The sequence below is a fragment of the Trachurus trachurus genome (genome assembly GCF_905171665.1).
Source record: "Trachurus trachurus genome assembly, chromosome: 16".
Classification (NCBI taxonomy): domain Eukaryota; kingdom Metazoa; phylum Chordata; class Actinopteri; order Carangiformes; family Carangidae; genus Trachurus; species Trachurus trachurus.
This window is the reverse complement of record NC_139902.1, coordinates 18,485,668-18,501,053: the sequence shown is the minus strand read 5'-3', so window position 1 is coordinate 18,501,053 and position 15,386 is coordinate 18,485,668. Positions and strand designations below refer to the sequence as shown.

General features: G+C 40.4%; 2 protein-coding genes across 2 annotated transcripts; both read left to right on the top strand.

Annotated features, from left to right (window-relative positions):
• Window positions 1-1,556: 1,556 nt before the first annotated feature.
• LOC310998930 (SPRY domain-containing SOCS box protein 2) lies at window positions 1,557-2,564 on the top strand (the record flags this gene model as incomplete). Its single annotated transcript, XM_083989190.1, has 2 exons — window positions 1,557-2,298; window positions 2,434-2,564. 2 exons carry the CDS (start codon window positions 1,557-1,559, stop codon window positions 2,562-2,564), a joined length of 873 nt encoding a protein of 290 aa, XP_083845316.1.
• Window positions 2,565-3,765: 1,201 nt separating this feature from the next.
• Window positions 3,766-12,776, top strand: msh5 (mutS homolog 5; the record flags this gene model as incomplete). Its single annotated transcript, XM_083988824.1, is given in 25 exon segments — window positions 3,766-3,864; window positions 3,956-4,079; window positions 4,248-4,328; window positions 4,586-4,639; window positions 4,750-4,871; window positions 5,018-5,127; window positions 5,928-6,027; window positions 6,121-6,166; window positions 6,334-6,524; window positions 6,666-6,728; window positions 6,814-6,942; window positions 7,023-7,095; window positions 7,176-7,319; window positions 7,418-7,472; window positions 7,474-7,567; window positions 7,674-7,761; window positions 7,862-7,929; window positions 8,477-8,595; window positions 9,643-9,769; window positions 10,018-10,167; window positions 10,490-10,564; window positions 11,902-12,048; window positions 12,236-12,373; window positions 12,482-12,555; window positions 12,656-12,776. Coding segments are annotated over 25 exon segments (2,592 nt in total).
• Between the last annotated feature and the right edge of the window lie 2,610 nt (window positions 12,777-15,386).

Genomic DNA, 15,386 nt, shown 5'->3' with positions numbered 1-15,386 from the left:
CGACGCTCAGGGCTGGAGACCCTCACAGCGCCTGTGCTCTGCGGAATAATGAGCCGCTTTGGATTCTACTGTATTTTTATCTTCCTATTAATCAAAAGCCCAAGTCTGCTCCTCTTCTTATGTTTCGCAATTTTTGTTTATATACATTACAGGCAGCGATGAAAAGAAGAGACCACAGATCAGAGGATGACATATCAGTCCGATATGAGATGTGATAGAGCCTGAGAAAAGCCGAGATAAATCAGAGGATGTTCCTCCATAACCTGCTTCAGTTTACAAACGCGTCACGAGACTATCCTCGTCCTTGTCACCGCAGCTCTGGATGGCGTCAGTCTGCACTGAGGGACTGTGCTGTTCTCGGCCCGGAGGTCGTCTCCGAAAACCAAAACACGCGGTGCAGACACAGTGCGGTTACGTTACCGAGCTGCGATAAGATGCGCGAGCTGGCAGATAAGAGGGGTCTTATAAAACACAGTGATGTGACCACAGAGGGAGGATGTGTGAAAACAGCTCTTCTCCAACGATCAGAGGGAAGCATCAGTCAAACAGCTGGTAAGACCTCAATGATTATACGGACCTGCTCCAACAGGTGAAATAACCAGAATCATGTTAATGCATAGAGCCTCTTAATATTTACTTACCTGTTGTTTTTTTTAAACTTATCTTGAAAATGAATTAACTTTTACTTTCAGTTTTTGAAGTGATCCTCTCATGCTGCTTTACTCTTATACTGCACTGTCTGTCAGAGGGTAATGAGCACATAAAATTAGTATTGTAATTTATAATTTATATTTATATATAAAGTAGGCCTACCTAAAATTGGCTTCACCTGGGCCAAACAACCTAATACCTATAACTACAACAGTGTTCAACAAATGGTATCAACCTGTCGTTGGTGTATTTTAGCTTGTGTACTTAGTACATTTCGTTCAAGTAGAGTTTTTAATGCAAAACTCTTAAAGTGCTATTTTAGACGGGTACCATTTTTCCTAAATAACCTATTTACTATTTTCTGTTAATTTGTTTACATCTGTTGTATTGCGCTCTAACATGCCTTTTTTTTTTTTTTTTACTCTACTGTACTCTATTGACTTTTACCCCATCTGCATCCTCACCTGCTCAAATCAGAATATGCACAATATATGCTGTAAATGTTTTATCAATGATGAAACTATAGACACAATTTGTTATTCAACTGATCAGCAACTCCTTTCAGCTCTACTTTACTGTAACTTTGTTTTCACATCTTCAGTCAGTTCAGTTGATGAGTCAACTCCACCATTCTTTGATTCTCTATTTGTATAGTTTTCAATTCTCCTGCACTTATTTCAATCTAATCCCACTTCACCTTACCTCACCTTATTTTAGCTTTTTATTTGCTGTTTTAAACCCCAACACCACTTTATCTACTTTACTTGACAGCCTTCTCTAGTACTTTACCTTACATTTGCTACCATTTTCTACTTAAGTTTAACACTGTTTTGTTTTCTGTCTTTTCCCCAGTTCTTCTGACAACACTGAACCTACCTGTGTCTAGCTCTGTAGACTTTGAACCAATGGGTCTCTCGCTGTCAGCTTGGTTGTACAGCAGGACAGCTGACATGCCTCCCTCCTCTTCGTCAGCTTTCCCTCCTCTGGCCGTTCCGACCTGCTCTCGCCTCGCTGTCACTCTGAGCTCCTCACCAGTTTCTCCAGGGGACAGTCGCTCACACTGGAGCTCGGTCCACTGCTCTCCTCACTTCCTGCTCTCTGCCTGCAAACAGAAAGTGACACGCTCACCTGTTGAGCTTAGCAGTGATGGGGTGAGAGCAGAGACGGGGGTGAAAACTGGGCTTCATGTCTGGGAGGTGCTGTGGGACCCCGACCACAGAGGGAGCCATGCTGTCATGGGCATTTCCAGGCAGGATTGTCCTCTGCAGGCCTCAGGGTACAACGTGCTGGTGGGTGGAGATGCACAGTCCTGGGGCTGGGAGCTCAAAACCAATCAGCTCTGGCATGGAGGACAGAGTCTAGGACTTTACCCAAGAAAGCAGAGAAGATGCCACTCTGAGGTTGTAGATTTTAAGCAACAATATTCCACGTCAGCAGAAACAAAAGTGGCAGAGACACCTCTTCCTATCCCTGAACGTGTCCTGCTGGTCTTGGATGCTGATGCAGGGACTATGGGCTTCGTTGTTGATGGGAGTTTTCTTGGTGTAGCTTTTAAAGATCTTCCTCGTGGCGTGGAGCTGTTCCCAGCCATAAGCAGTGTGAGAGGGGGAGCCACCATACAACTACGCTACTTGAACGGTGCAACATGTGAGTATCTGGTCGTTCAACAGATTGAAGTGGTTAGAATAGCAGTGTCAGGGACAATATGGGGTTACACTTGGCTGTAATAAAACACATAGGCTACTGTAAAACTAATATTTTTTATTCTTTTTTCATTCTCAGGTGATCCCCCAGCACTAATGGCATTATGTGGACTTTCAATCCGGCGTTCTTTAGGGCAGCAGAGGCTAAACCAAACCGAAAAACTACCTCTGCCCCCTCTTCTCCAGCACTACCTGCTTTCTAGTCATTAATTTTGCACACACCCACACACACACGCAGTGGGAATGCTTTTGTCAATTATTGCACAGTGGATCAATGACTTGTGATTGTACATTTCCATTTTTGTGAAAAAAAAAAGATGTAAGAAGGCTGCATTGTGGCCATTTGAGCATATTTACTATTTATTTTATTTGTTTACAAAGTGGTATAATTCATAGACTATTTGATATATCGAAATTTTTCTGAACTTTTCTGAATATCAACGGTGAACTTTGGTGGTATTGTTAGAGCTGTGTTATTTTGGACAATGAATGTGTACTGTAGGCTATATCTTTGAATCTGTACATGTCTCTATTTGTGTATAAAATAAATGACCCCTATTTTAACTTGTCATTATTTCCGTTTCCATTTATTTGCGAATAGATCCGACATTTGTGGTGTGGAGGCTTTCCTTTTAGAAAAAAAGGGAAGGAGAGAAAATTGAGGAATTAACTGCTATGAACGATTCTTATTCTTATATCAATTCTGAGCTTCCCAAACTATTGCATGGCCGAAACCTTTTCTCAGTGTGGTCAGTGTTTTACACCTACCTGAAGTAGTAACTTGAGCTCCACCATGCAGATTACCGGTTCTGGGATGTAATACAACAAACCACTTATTAATAACAATATAATGATAAATTAAAGATTATATAAAAGCTTTGTTAAATTCCCTAAGTCTTTCATAAACGAAAATATCCTGTTTTGGGTCTTTTGCTGCTCCGTCCAGTTCCGGTTTATAAACCGTCTTTGGTTCCGGTTTCCGGTTCCCGCCATTCTGTTGCCACGACAACAGAAGGACAAAGGCTACAGAGCAAGCTGCAACAGCCAAAACTTTTATCAACTTATTTTCTGTTGTAAGTCAAGTTTACTAACGATCGTAACTATTGATAGCCTCGTTGTAAGAAGTAAGTTACCAACCCACCTTGTAAGTATATGTCGGCCAACTAAATGCAGACTGAAAATAATACTGTTATCTGTTACTTAACTGGGCTAACTAGCATAAATTGGTGTCTCGCTAGCTAATTAGCATAAACTGTGTTTCAAAAAAACAAACAATGTGACAGGGTTTACTAAATACAATGGTGAAAAATAAATGATAGCATGTATTGAACGTTTTGAAACGCATGAAAATTTTTCTTTTCTGTGAAGCAATAATTACCTTAACTTGACAGGTTCATAGACCTAATTGGTCATGGCAGCACTGGAAGGTCTGAGAGGAGGAGGAGGACCAGGACTAGTTTTTGATCCACCAGGTTTGAACGGAGATGAAGAGGATGTAAATCCACCTGCGGTAGGATGAAGTATTACGCTCATTGGCAGAGTAGTATAGTTGTAGCAATCATATGCACACCCTGGTATTACAGTAATGTCTTTATTTGTAGGTTTTACTTAGTGTTTTGGCCAAGCATGGACAGGTGGGCCTGTGTTTTTATGACAGTGCAAACTCCTCTTTTCACTACATGACGGATACTCCTGATAACCATGAGCTTCACCTGCTGGCCAGAGGTAAACACTACACCAGTGATTGTGAGAATATCAGTCTCCTTTTTTTAAACAGAATTATGTAAATGTTATTTTTATGGATTCAATTGCCATAATATTAAGACTATATCTGCAAAGAAACACTTGTGTTTGTCATAGTAATCTATTTCTTATCTATAATCCCTTGTTTAGTTATTCAGGAGGTTAGCCCCCATGTAATCATTACCAGCGCAAAGCAGGAGCACTGCATGACCCGTTTCCTGCAACAACTGGGTGAGCACTGGGACATTATTATCTAACCATAGAGAGCGGGAAACAGAAAATCGTCACAGAAAGTTTTGTTATGACATGGTAAGAGACAAACAGTTTCTGGGTCAAGGCAAAGAAATGAGATTGGGGACACCGCAGCCAGCCAGTTGTGATAAGTGATTGCATAACTGTTAGAAACTGTGCAAAAACAACAATGATGACAATATTTTTTTCTTTCACACAGTTTTTAATTTTTCTCAAATATCTTTGTCATACCCAAGGTTCAAACCCAGACTACAAACCAGAAGTGGTCACTTATCCCTATGTCGACTTTGGTAAACAAATACCAAACTATAATGTCTATACAATCTGATTATTTTTTGTGCAGTCTGCATGACATTTGCATGATTTTCTGCCATGAAATGCTCATATTTGAATGTTGCAGGTCTGGAGATTGGTAAGCAGAGGCTGCTCTCTGCCCATATACCTTTCCTTCCTGCCAACGTTTCAGAGAGAGACAAAATGTCCTACCTCTCCTCCTGTATCTCCTTTGACTCTCCCCTCATGGTGAGTCAACAGTTTACATTTCATTCCCGAACTGTCAGTTATTTTCTTGTGCTTTTCTCTTCACTTTTTGTGTGTGTGTGTGTGTGTGTGTGTGTGTGTGTGTGTGTGTGTGTGTGTGTGTGTTTGCGTTTGCATCTATTACGTAGTTGAGGACAGTGGGTGCTCTGCTAAAATGTCTGGACAGGAGGAGAGTGGGAGTGGAGCTGGAAGACAGCAGTGTTGGAGTTCCTATCCTACAGTTCAACGCCTACACGCTGTAACACACTCACACAGACACACATACTCATGCACAAGAGTGCGATTACACATTTTCCATAATGAGGACACTGGGGGTTTTTTTCAATGAACAATGACTTGTACTTCTCACCAGTTTTAGTCCGTCAAACATGCAGTGGCTATTTACTTAGAGCATTACATAATCAGAGTGTATTACCTTATTCCCCCTGCTATCCCCTACTTCTCCCTCTTCCCCGGTCTTCTTTGATTAAGAGCAAACCAAACTTCTGTTTTGTGATGCATAAGTTTTCAGTCATGTAAATATGGAAGTTTTTCTGTGCCATCTGAGTTTGAATATGAATTTCTAAGACTGAATTTTTTTAGCATCAAAATCAGACTTTGAATTTTAAAAACCATCAAATTTCTAGCACTGAATTTTTTTTTTGCCTCTTGATTTTTTTTAAATGTTTAAATAAATTCAGTGTAAAGAAAATCAATGTCTCAAAATATGTAAACTGTTGCTTTAAACTTATGAAAGAAAATTTGCTTCATCCTACTGCAGGAAAGGTGTGGTGTTAATTGACCGAGACACATACAGGTAAGAATGCACCGTTTGCAAATGTGTTCAAGGTTTTACTATAAATACAAAAATGGTCACTGCTGTTGTACCTCTTGTTTTACATCCAACTTTTGAGATACAGTTAGATATGAACTCACTTATACATTTTTTGTGCGATTTTATCTCTCAGATTATATGAAATACCTTGTTTAGGTTTATCATTATGTGAAGCAGACAAACACACAGACACAATGAAGTGTATGAATGAGAGATTGCAATAGATTTCGAATTGTTCCAGTGTACTACAGATCTTCAAGTCAGAACTTCATCCATCAGTGTACAAGCTGCATTCAGGCGAAAAAGAAGGACTCAGTCTGTATGGTATGAAGCTCAAACAGCTGAACTATAGTTGTATGTCTTCTCTTGCTAATTGAGTGGTGTGAACACCAATACATGTCCTATTGTTTTCTACAGGTATACTTAACCGCTGCAGGTCTAAGTTTGGCTCCAAATTGCTACGGTGAGAAATCACTCCAGTCCCCATAATAACACACAAATTCAAAGTAATTAAGTGTCCTCTACTCTGTACATAGTGAATTTACGGTTGTTTTGGGTTCCCAGTAAAAAAACAAACAGATGTATTTACAACCAAGCTGTAGCAGTGCCAAATGTATTCAGTTGATATAGCGAGTTGCTGTCAGAGAAATACTGGTGTAAGTTCTGTCTTCTCTCGTGTCAGTCAGTGGTTTATGCGACCGACCCAGGACCTGGCCGTGTTACGCCGGAGACAGGAAGTGATACGTTTCTTCACATCACCTCAGAACTCAGATGTCCTGAGCAACCTGCAGTCCTTGCTACGCAACATCAGAAGCATACCAGTAACAACTGTGGCCAATTACCTCCTTTTCTTCACATCTGTGACCATTTACCACTTTTCCTGATGTGTCACCACCGCAACATTAACATTATATCCTCTTCTACCTACAGTAATTTTATGAGTGTGTGTGTGTGTGTGGTAGACTCTTCTGCACAGGATGTCTCTCTCTCACACCAAGCTGACAGACTGGCAGAATCTCTACAAGGTCGGAGCAATGGGAGTACCATGCACATTTTCCATGTGACAAGTTATTTTAAATGTGTGCAGTATGTTGTGTTTGTGTGTGTCAGACGGTGTGCAGTGTAGTGTGTATTTGGAACATGGTGCGAAACCTGCCTCAATCCATTCAGCTCTTTCATGATATCAGTCAAGGGATCTCTGATGACCTCCACTATATCTCCTCCATCATCAGCCGAGTTGTGAGTTCTTCCTATTTCGCTGTGCCCCCAAATCCAGTCCCAGACTCGTATATTGATTCCATCTCCGATCTCAAACATAGGTGGATTTTGAAACCAGTGTGGCTGAGAACCGCTTCACTGTCAAGCCAGACGTGGACCCTGCAATAGATGAGAGTATGTACATGGAGAGTGTCAGGTTAATTTGGACGTTCTTGTCAAGCTGAACTCTTATTTACACTATCTCCCTCTGCCAGAAAAGAGGAAGATGATGGGGTTGTCTGACTTCCTGACAAATGTTGCCAGAAAAGAGCTGGAACATCTGGATGCCCGCATCCCCTCCTGCTGTGTCATCTACATCCCTCTGGTCAAATCTTTATCTTATCTTATTATATATACATTTAGATGCTTATCTATCTCTGTTTAACTATTACAACCATAGTTGGACAGAGACCAACTATTATTATGTTACTTACTTACTGGTGACTTACTGGATCAGACGTGGGGAAACTGTCTCTTGAGCACGGTATACTGTGTATATGTGTTCATTATTTGATTCTCCTCACAGATTGGATTCCTTCTCTCCGTCCCTCGCCTGACCACTATGGTGGAGAAGGAGGATTTTGAGATAGAGGGGCTCGATTTTATGGTGTGTTTGCGATTTTGTCTAAATTATGCATTTTTAATTCTCGTTTTCATTTTCGATATTTTTGCATCTTCATTATCTGTTTTTATGCTGTGTGTGTATGTGCTAGTTTCTGTCAGAGGACCGTCTGCACTACCGCAGCCAGAAAACCAAGGAGCTAGATGACCTCCTAGGAGACTTGCACTGTGACATCAGAGGTATTTTTTTCCCCACTAACAGAAAACACTCACTTGAGCGCTGTGCACCTGACGGTTTTACAACACTCACTGTCCCAATGGTCTACTCCCTGTTTCTCAGACATGGAGATGGCAGTAATGACACAGCTGCAGAACACAATCCTGGAGAGGAGCAGCTCCCTCTTCAAGGTTCGTTTGTATCAGTTTGCCCCTTCAGCCCCAGTGTTAAAAGCATGACTCCCACTCTAATAAAAGGACTGTTGGTGGGGAAGTACAGCCGTTAATGTGTGTAGGCGGGTTTTGTTGTGATTAACTATGTGTTCTCCTTGGTTGGGGTGTGTGATTATGAAACAGGTCTTGATCCCATATTGCAAGTTATTTTCGAGTGGCCTGATATTTGGTCCATGATCGATGTGCTGTTGCATTCTGCAAATTGTATTGTTATGTTTGAGGACAGAATGTATTGGTGTTTACAGTGTTGTAGTTGTGCTGATGTAATAGAAACACCAATCTTTATAGTGAAACTTCTCCCAAAACCTCTGTCACCCAAACTCATAGTGGTTATAATCATACTTAAAGATAGTTTTTTAAAGAAATGATTGAGAGATTTTTCAGAACAGATCAGAACATACAATGAAAAATAACAAATCACTTCAGGAACATATATATGTTGTTCATAATGTTTCTTCAAATGGATCTTTAAAACGAAAGACATATTTCAATGTGTGTTGTGTAGGTCCTGGATCTCACTGCTGAGCTGGACTGTCTGATGGCTATGAGCAGCGCCTCCCAGGAGTATGGCTATACCTCACCCAAGCTTGCTAGCCATAGGAGGATAACAATCACGCAGGGCAGGTAGACTTATTAGGCATGGTTACGTCAGGTTGACATTCAAGCGCGCATTAGACTGCATTAGTTACTACCTGCAGTCAGAGGGATGAAGCAGCAGTACATCTACATCTGTTATCATAAATATCATCAATATGTCCTGTTTGTTCACGTTTCTGTAGTTTGAGCAGGTTGTTGATGAATATTTAGCTTTTTACTCTTGACTGTTTTATTGCTCTGGCTCACAGTAACTACAAGCGGAGTTCACGTTAACTCGGGTGATCTACAGGTTATTGTTTCACTTCAGCGCTCCGATGCTGTGTGTCTCTGTGTGTGTAGCACTGACACACACACACACACAGACACACATACTGTAACCCCGCATCTACAGGAGCCTTAGTCCATGTTCTTCACGCCGTAGTAGAGCCAACATATGAGACGTGTTACCGGACTCGTTTCACGAACCGCTCCACATATTCACCGTCACTTTATTTACCATCGGCTCCATTTCAGCACATTTCCTCCCTCTTTTCCAACTTTCACTTTGTCATTCTTCTCTTAAGCTTTAGCTTTAGCTGCTGCAGACTTTACTTAAGAGAGTTTAAGTTTACTTTTAGTTTTGTTACCATTAATATAATTTTTGCACTTTAAGAAACAATGCCTTAATGCAATTTGCAGTGATGTAATGTTGCAGTTCAAGTAGGGCTACACTTTCACTTGCAATACCTTTCTAATTCTAATTCAAGTTTAAACTGTCCAATTTACAAGTTTGCACTTACAACCTGTTGTTTATGGTGAAAAGAAAAAATAAAGTACATTTGTATTTTGTAACACATAGTTGAGCCATTTTCATTATTTAAGAGCAGATTGAATTGAATTGAACTGAATTGAATTGAATTGAATTGAATTGAATTGAATTGAATTGAATTGAATTGAATTGGATTGGATTGAATTGAATTGAACTGGCCACGATACCCAGCCCTAGTTATTATGCTTACTTACTTATTATACATGACATGGAAGTCATTGTGTTGCAGTACAAGGTTGTACATTCTGTATTTTATCATTTTCTAGACACCCACTGTTGGAGCTGTGCTCTCCCGTGTTTGTCGCCAACTCCTTCCAGAGCTCAGAGTTGCAGGGCAGAGTCAAGATCATTACTGGACCCAACTCATCTGGCAAGAGCATCTATCTCAAGCAGGTCAGGACAGTCAGAGAAAGCTGTCATACTATACAAACAAGATTGATCAACTCTATAACAGGCACAATAATAAACAGCTTTTCTGCACTCGCTCACTCAACCTCAACCTATTTTACCTTCTGTGTCATTTTGCAGCAGAATCAGTGACACGGTTTTGACTTGTGTATGTACTCCAGTTTTCTATTGACCTGAAATCATATTGTTTGAAGCCGCGTTTGTGACTTTTCTCCCTGATTTGACTGTGGCAGGTGGGTCTGATCGTGTTCATGGCTCTGATTGGCTCAGACGTGCCAGCAAAGGAGGCAGAGATTGGTCTGGTGGATGGGATCTTCACCCGCATGCAGAGCAGAGAGTCTGTGTCTCTGGGCCTCAGCACCTTTATGATTGACCTCAACCAGGTTAGTTTCCTCACTTACCTTACCTCTCTACACTTTTACCTTAACGCACACAAGCTTCTCTGTGTGGAGAGTATTTGTGTCTGTGTGTGTGGGTGTGGAAATAAAAGACATGACATGAACTCCTCTGTCCTCCACTCCCACTATGCATCTGTCAAGACAGCTTTATAAAACAACTACTGCCTACAGTCATAACACACACACACACACACACACACACACACACACACACACACACACACACACACACACACACACACACACACACAAAACAACAACACAAAATGTACGGTAGTATGCTGTAACTGTTTGTCTTATTCTCCAGATGGCCCAGGCTCTCAACAGCAGTACTGGCAACTCATTAGTCCTCATCGATGAATTTGGAAAAGGAACCAACACAGTGAGAGGGAATTGCTCCAGCACTTAGTGAACTAAATCCATATGGATACTCATAACAAGGACACACAGTGTCATTAATGTGAAGCACCTGAAACCAGTCCCAGACAATATCGTCCAATTTAGAGCTGCAGCATTACGTAATAAACCCAACTACTACCACCAATTAGCATAGAAAGTGCAGCAGCTGCTCAGATGTGCAAAAATAGAAATGTTGATGTGCACCATTTACAGGCGAGGGAAATGGTAACTTAACTTAGCTTTTTTTTTTTTTTTCAATAAATGGTCTGTAAGCAGATGTAAGGCCATGGAAATGTTAAAATGCTTATTAATTATCAGTATTTGTCATTATAACTCATAACTACTATTAAAATATATGTCATATTAGTGCAACTGCAATTCACTATATTGTGATTCAGTCTCTGTCAATACAGTAGTGAATACTCATGAGGGTCTATGGGAGGAGTAATAGTTGACAAATTGACTAAGAAATACTTATATCTGCCTACAATAATATTGCATACTTGTATACTTATTCTAAACACAAAATGAAGGACATAAAAGTACGTTTACTTGGAAATGATTGTTAGATTTTAGGTCCAGGCTACCCACATGTAAAGAGTTTTAGCTATTTCTAACAGCTGTGGTGTGTGAGTTTTTGAATATGCATTATTAAATAGTTTGAAGAGCACAGAGTTCACACTGTTCTGAGTTTTATTATTTTCTCTATTCCTCATTAGAGGTTACTCTGGAGAGGGATGGAGAAAATCCAAACCAATTTGTATGTCTAAAGAAGACGAAGAGATGTGGGAGGCAGAAACCAAATGAAGCAACAGAATAAAACAACCAGTTTAGTCAGAATAATCTCCATCTGAGGTCCTAAAAGTCAAAAGTGTACAAATATAACCAAATAAAACAACAACTCCAAAAACCAGAAAACACTAATTTTGCTGCAGCTGTTACTTTCCTTTCCTGTAGGTGGCGACATGTATTCTTAAAAAAAGGTCTACATCTGCAGATCAAAATTACTGCTGTCAATTTCCCTTCATTTGGGGGTTGAAGTAGTCAAACAATGACAAAGTAGCTACAGTGTGCAACCTATTTATACAACAAAAGTTTCAAAATGAACATACAGGGATTTCCATTGCTGTAGATATACGTCATAAATCGATATCGGTATGATAACATATAATCAGTAATATCACTTATGTTAGCATTATCCTTCAAAGATAATGCTGCTCAGACAGTCAAGGAGTAATGTCAAGAGCTGACTGAAGAAACTGGCCTACAGTACCCCCCCCCCTTCAGAAACACAGCCAACCCTGTGATGATCTTCCTCAGGTGGACGGACTGTCCTTGCTGGCTGCATCGATCTGTCACTGGCTGAGAAAAGCTCCGGTAGACGCCCCTCACATCCTGGTGGCCACCAACTTCCACAGTTTGCTGCAGCTGGGCCTCCTCCCCTCCTCTGCCCTGCTGTCTCTTCTGGTACTGAGAGATACTTTCACTGAGACTGCACAATAAGCAAAACATTTCTGTGCTGCAGACTAATGTTGACAGCAGTAACTTCCAAATGACCAATTAGCTAATGAGGCCCCATCTGAGATATGTGTTACATCAGTAGAAGTTTATTTTGTTAGTATATGATTTGTGTTTGTTTGTGTGTGTGTGTCAGACTCTGGAGACAGCAGTGGATGGGGATGAGTTGGTGTTTCTCTACCAGCTGAAAGAAGGGATCTGCCAGTCCAGCTACGCTGCCAACATCGCCACACTGGCAGGCCTGCCAATTAGCCTTGTACGGAGAGGGGTGGAGGTAAACATACACACATACTGTACATATACACACACACACACATAAACAAAAAAAACAGTACACAGAAGCTCATATAGGCTGGCTGTTTACGGGTGTGTGTTTGGTCAGGTGTCTGAACTGTACAGAACAGGAAGGCCCATCAAACACATTGACAAAGTATCGTCGGATGAGCAGGCAAACAGGTTAGCTAAATCTTAACAATGCAAAGAGACATTAAAACCCTACAATAAAGAGCCGTGTGTGTGTCACGTAGACAGGTGTGTGCATGTGTGTTACTGACAGGTACATGTCTGTGGTGGAGAAGTTTCTTAACCTTGACCTAGAAGACAAAGATTTGGATCTGCAGCGCTTCATGAAAGAGGAGCTCTTGCCCTCTGCTGGAGAGCTGCTGAACGGCAGCTGAACTGTTCTGCTACTTCTGCAAAGTTTCTCTGCAGCTCTGAGGTCAGTTAGTCTCCTTTTTCCTCACTGTCGTGTGTCCGTTTCAGAAGTTATGTACATTTATCTACCCACGACTAGAACGCTATGACTGTAACACTTTAACATTTTATATCCTGCATGTGTTACAAATGTTTATGTTGTAGCAAAACAAAAATAACAAGCTTGTGTTCTTCTTGTTGTGTTAAATTTAAACACTTTGTGTACACTAAACAATATTAAATGTGACACAAAACAGATTTTTCTTCACCATATGCTTGAAGTCCTTTCAACATCACTTCACACAGTTTTTTTCCCCCAAGATCAGTCGATAAATGCAAGATGTTCATTGTGATCTCGTTGAGGCTTCAGCGATGAGCCAGGTGGTTAGGAAAGCCGCTGTGAGGTACAAAGGAGTGTAGATGGGGAGTTTGTGAGCTGAGTTGCAGAATGGTGTGTCACAACAGTGTTTGGTCATGACATAGACAGTGTTGTTAGGAAAGAGCTCCACCGTTGTCTCTACACCGCACTCCTCTGCCTTCGCACATCCCAAAGTCTTAACATCTAGAACATCAGCTAAGGAGACAAGATAACGATATTGAGTCAAAGTAAAGTACATTGAAATAAAATAAAATGAACTCTGATAACCTTTACACAGTTTCAAATGCTTAGATATTAATATAAATAAACATACACTGGCCAAAAATAAAGTCCTATCCAACACACCTGCTTTCCCCCGGCCTGTGTAGCATCGCTCGCCAAGGCTGCAGTTGGTTTCTGTGGTGTAGCAGGCGTCCCAAAAGCCCAGATCACAACGGAAACACTCCAGCAACTCTTCCTCCTCCGCTAAGCCCACTGACTCCATGTGCAGCTCGAGCTGCTCCTGCTCTTCACCTGAGCACGGAGAACATCACAAACACAGCTCTATTTTATGGCAGGAAAGTGTCGTTACTGACTACAGTAAATAACTGGCAAACATAGATTAAAAATATAACCATGCATAATGAAAACTGAGAGACAAGTTTATTATTTAACTTGCTGAATCCTGCTGAGGTTGGAAGATGATCAAATCTTACAGATACAAATCATGCAACAGATCAACAATGCTAAAATACATGAAACTATTAAATAATTATATAATTAGAGAAGCGAAGATCAGAAAATACAGCGTACAGAAAAACAGAGTACAGTAAGTGTCAAATACATGAATAAATTCCTTTTTTTCATTATTCAGATTTTGAGGCATTTATGTAATAGCTTGTCGGACACATTTATTATTCAGAGGTTGCTGAATGTGTGATGTGTTGAAGCGCTGCTGGAGGACATAAAGCCAAACTGATGAGCAGCATTCTGCCGAGCTCTCAAGCATCTCAGAAATATTTTGTTTATTCTGCAGCGGTCTGGAATTTGTTTCTCTCGGTGGATGACTTGTGCTCTGTGAGTGCTCCAAGTCTTAGGGCAGCATTGTGGTTTCTATTAACCAGACAGATACTGGACCTGGAATAATAAAGCTAGCATATTTGGACACAACAACATATTAGTATCCAAGTAGTTCTGGATGCTTTGTCTGAGACTTAGGTTTCAGGTTCATTGCCAGTGCTTCCATTGGGAACTACTGGGAAAACAACTGATCTGTTCATCAGGGCCTTAAGATGCGTTTTAGTGAGACTCAATCCTTATCCCCTCTCATCTCGTTAGCTAATGCCAGGTCAGGTGAACAAGCAGACAAAAGAGTAGTGCATTGGGATTCATTGTTAGAGAATAACAGACTTACTGTCCAGTGTCTGTAACCTGTAGTGTTCATCGTTTTATTTTTAGGTCCTAAATCTAATTTAGTAGAATTTACTACACCATGCTTAATCCAACAGCCCTGCAATAAATCCTGTTTTAATGATGGTTGTAATGGTCTGTGTTGGAGGTTTTGATTTTGGAGGATGTGCACTGGTACGTGCTGTTGCACTGTGTTACATAAGATGTCTTGTGCACCTCATTTATATCAGTAAGGGAAGACAAAATTACCATCTCCAAAGAGGCCTTAAAACAACACATCTTTTAAAACACATTGAACATAAACATAAGCTTCACGAGGGGAAGATTTATTATAGAGCTGCAATCATTACTGCTGCTGCTAACCAACAACTATTCTGATAAGGGAAGATGCCAAACATTTGATCGTTACTGCTTTTCAAATGTTCAAAATTTTAATTTGCTGCCTTTGATATAAGTACATACATACATAATCTAGATACAACACATTACTATCTTTGGGTTTTGGTCAGAAAAAAGTGAAACCTGGATAGAATTCATTCAAAGTTTTCTGAAATGTTGTAAAAACCAATATATTACTATTAATTCAATTATCTTCAGAATAATCAGTAATGAAAATAATTCGGAGTTAGCAGACCAACTGTAAACATGAATAATAATCACCCAGAACTGTTAAATGAATGCTTAATTGTGTCGCAGTAACATCTTATATGAGGAGATACTACTGGTCGAAGGACATCTACACTAACCCTGGTACTACGTCATCTTACCTTGAGTGGGTGTGAGCATCGTAATGGCAAAAAACAAAAATATTAGCTCTCTCATATTC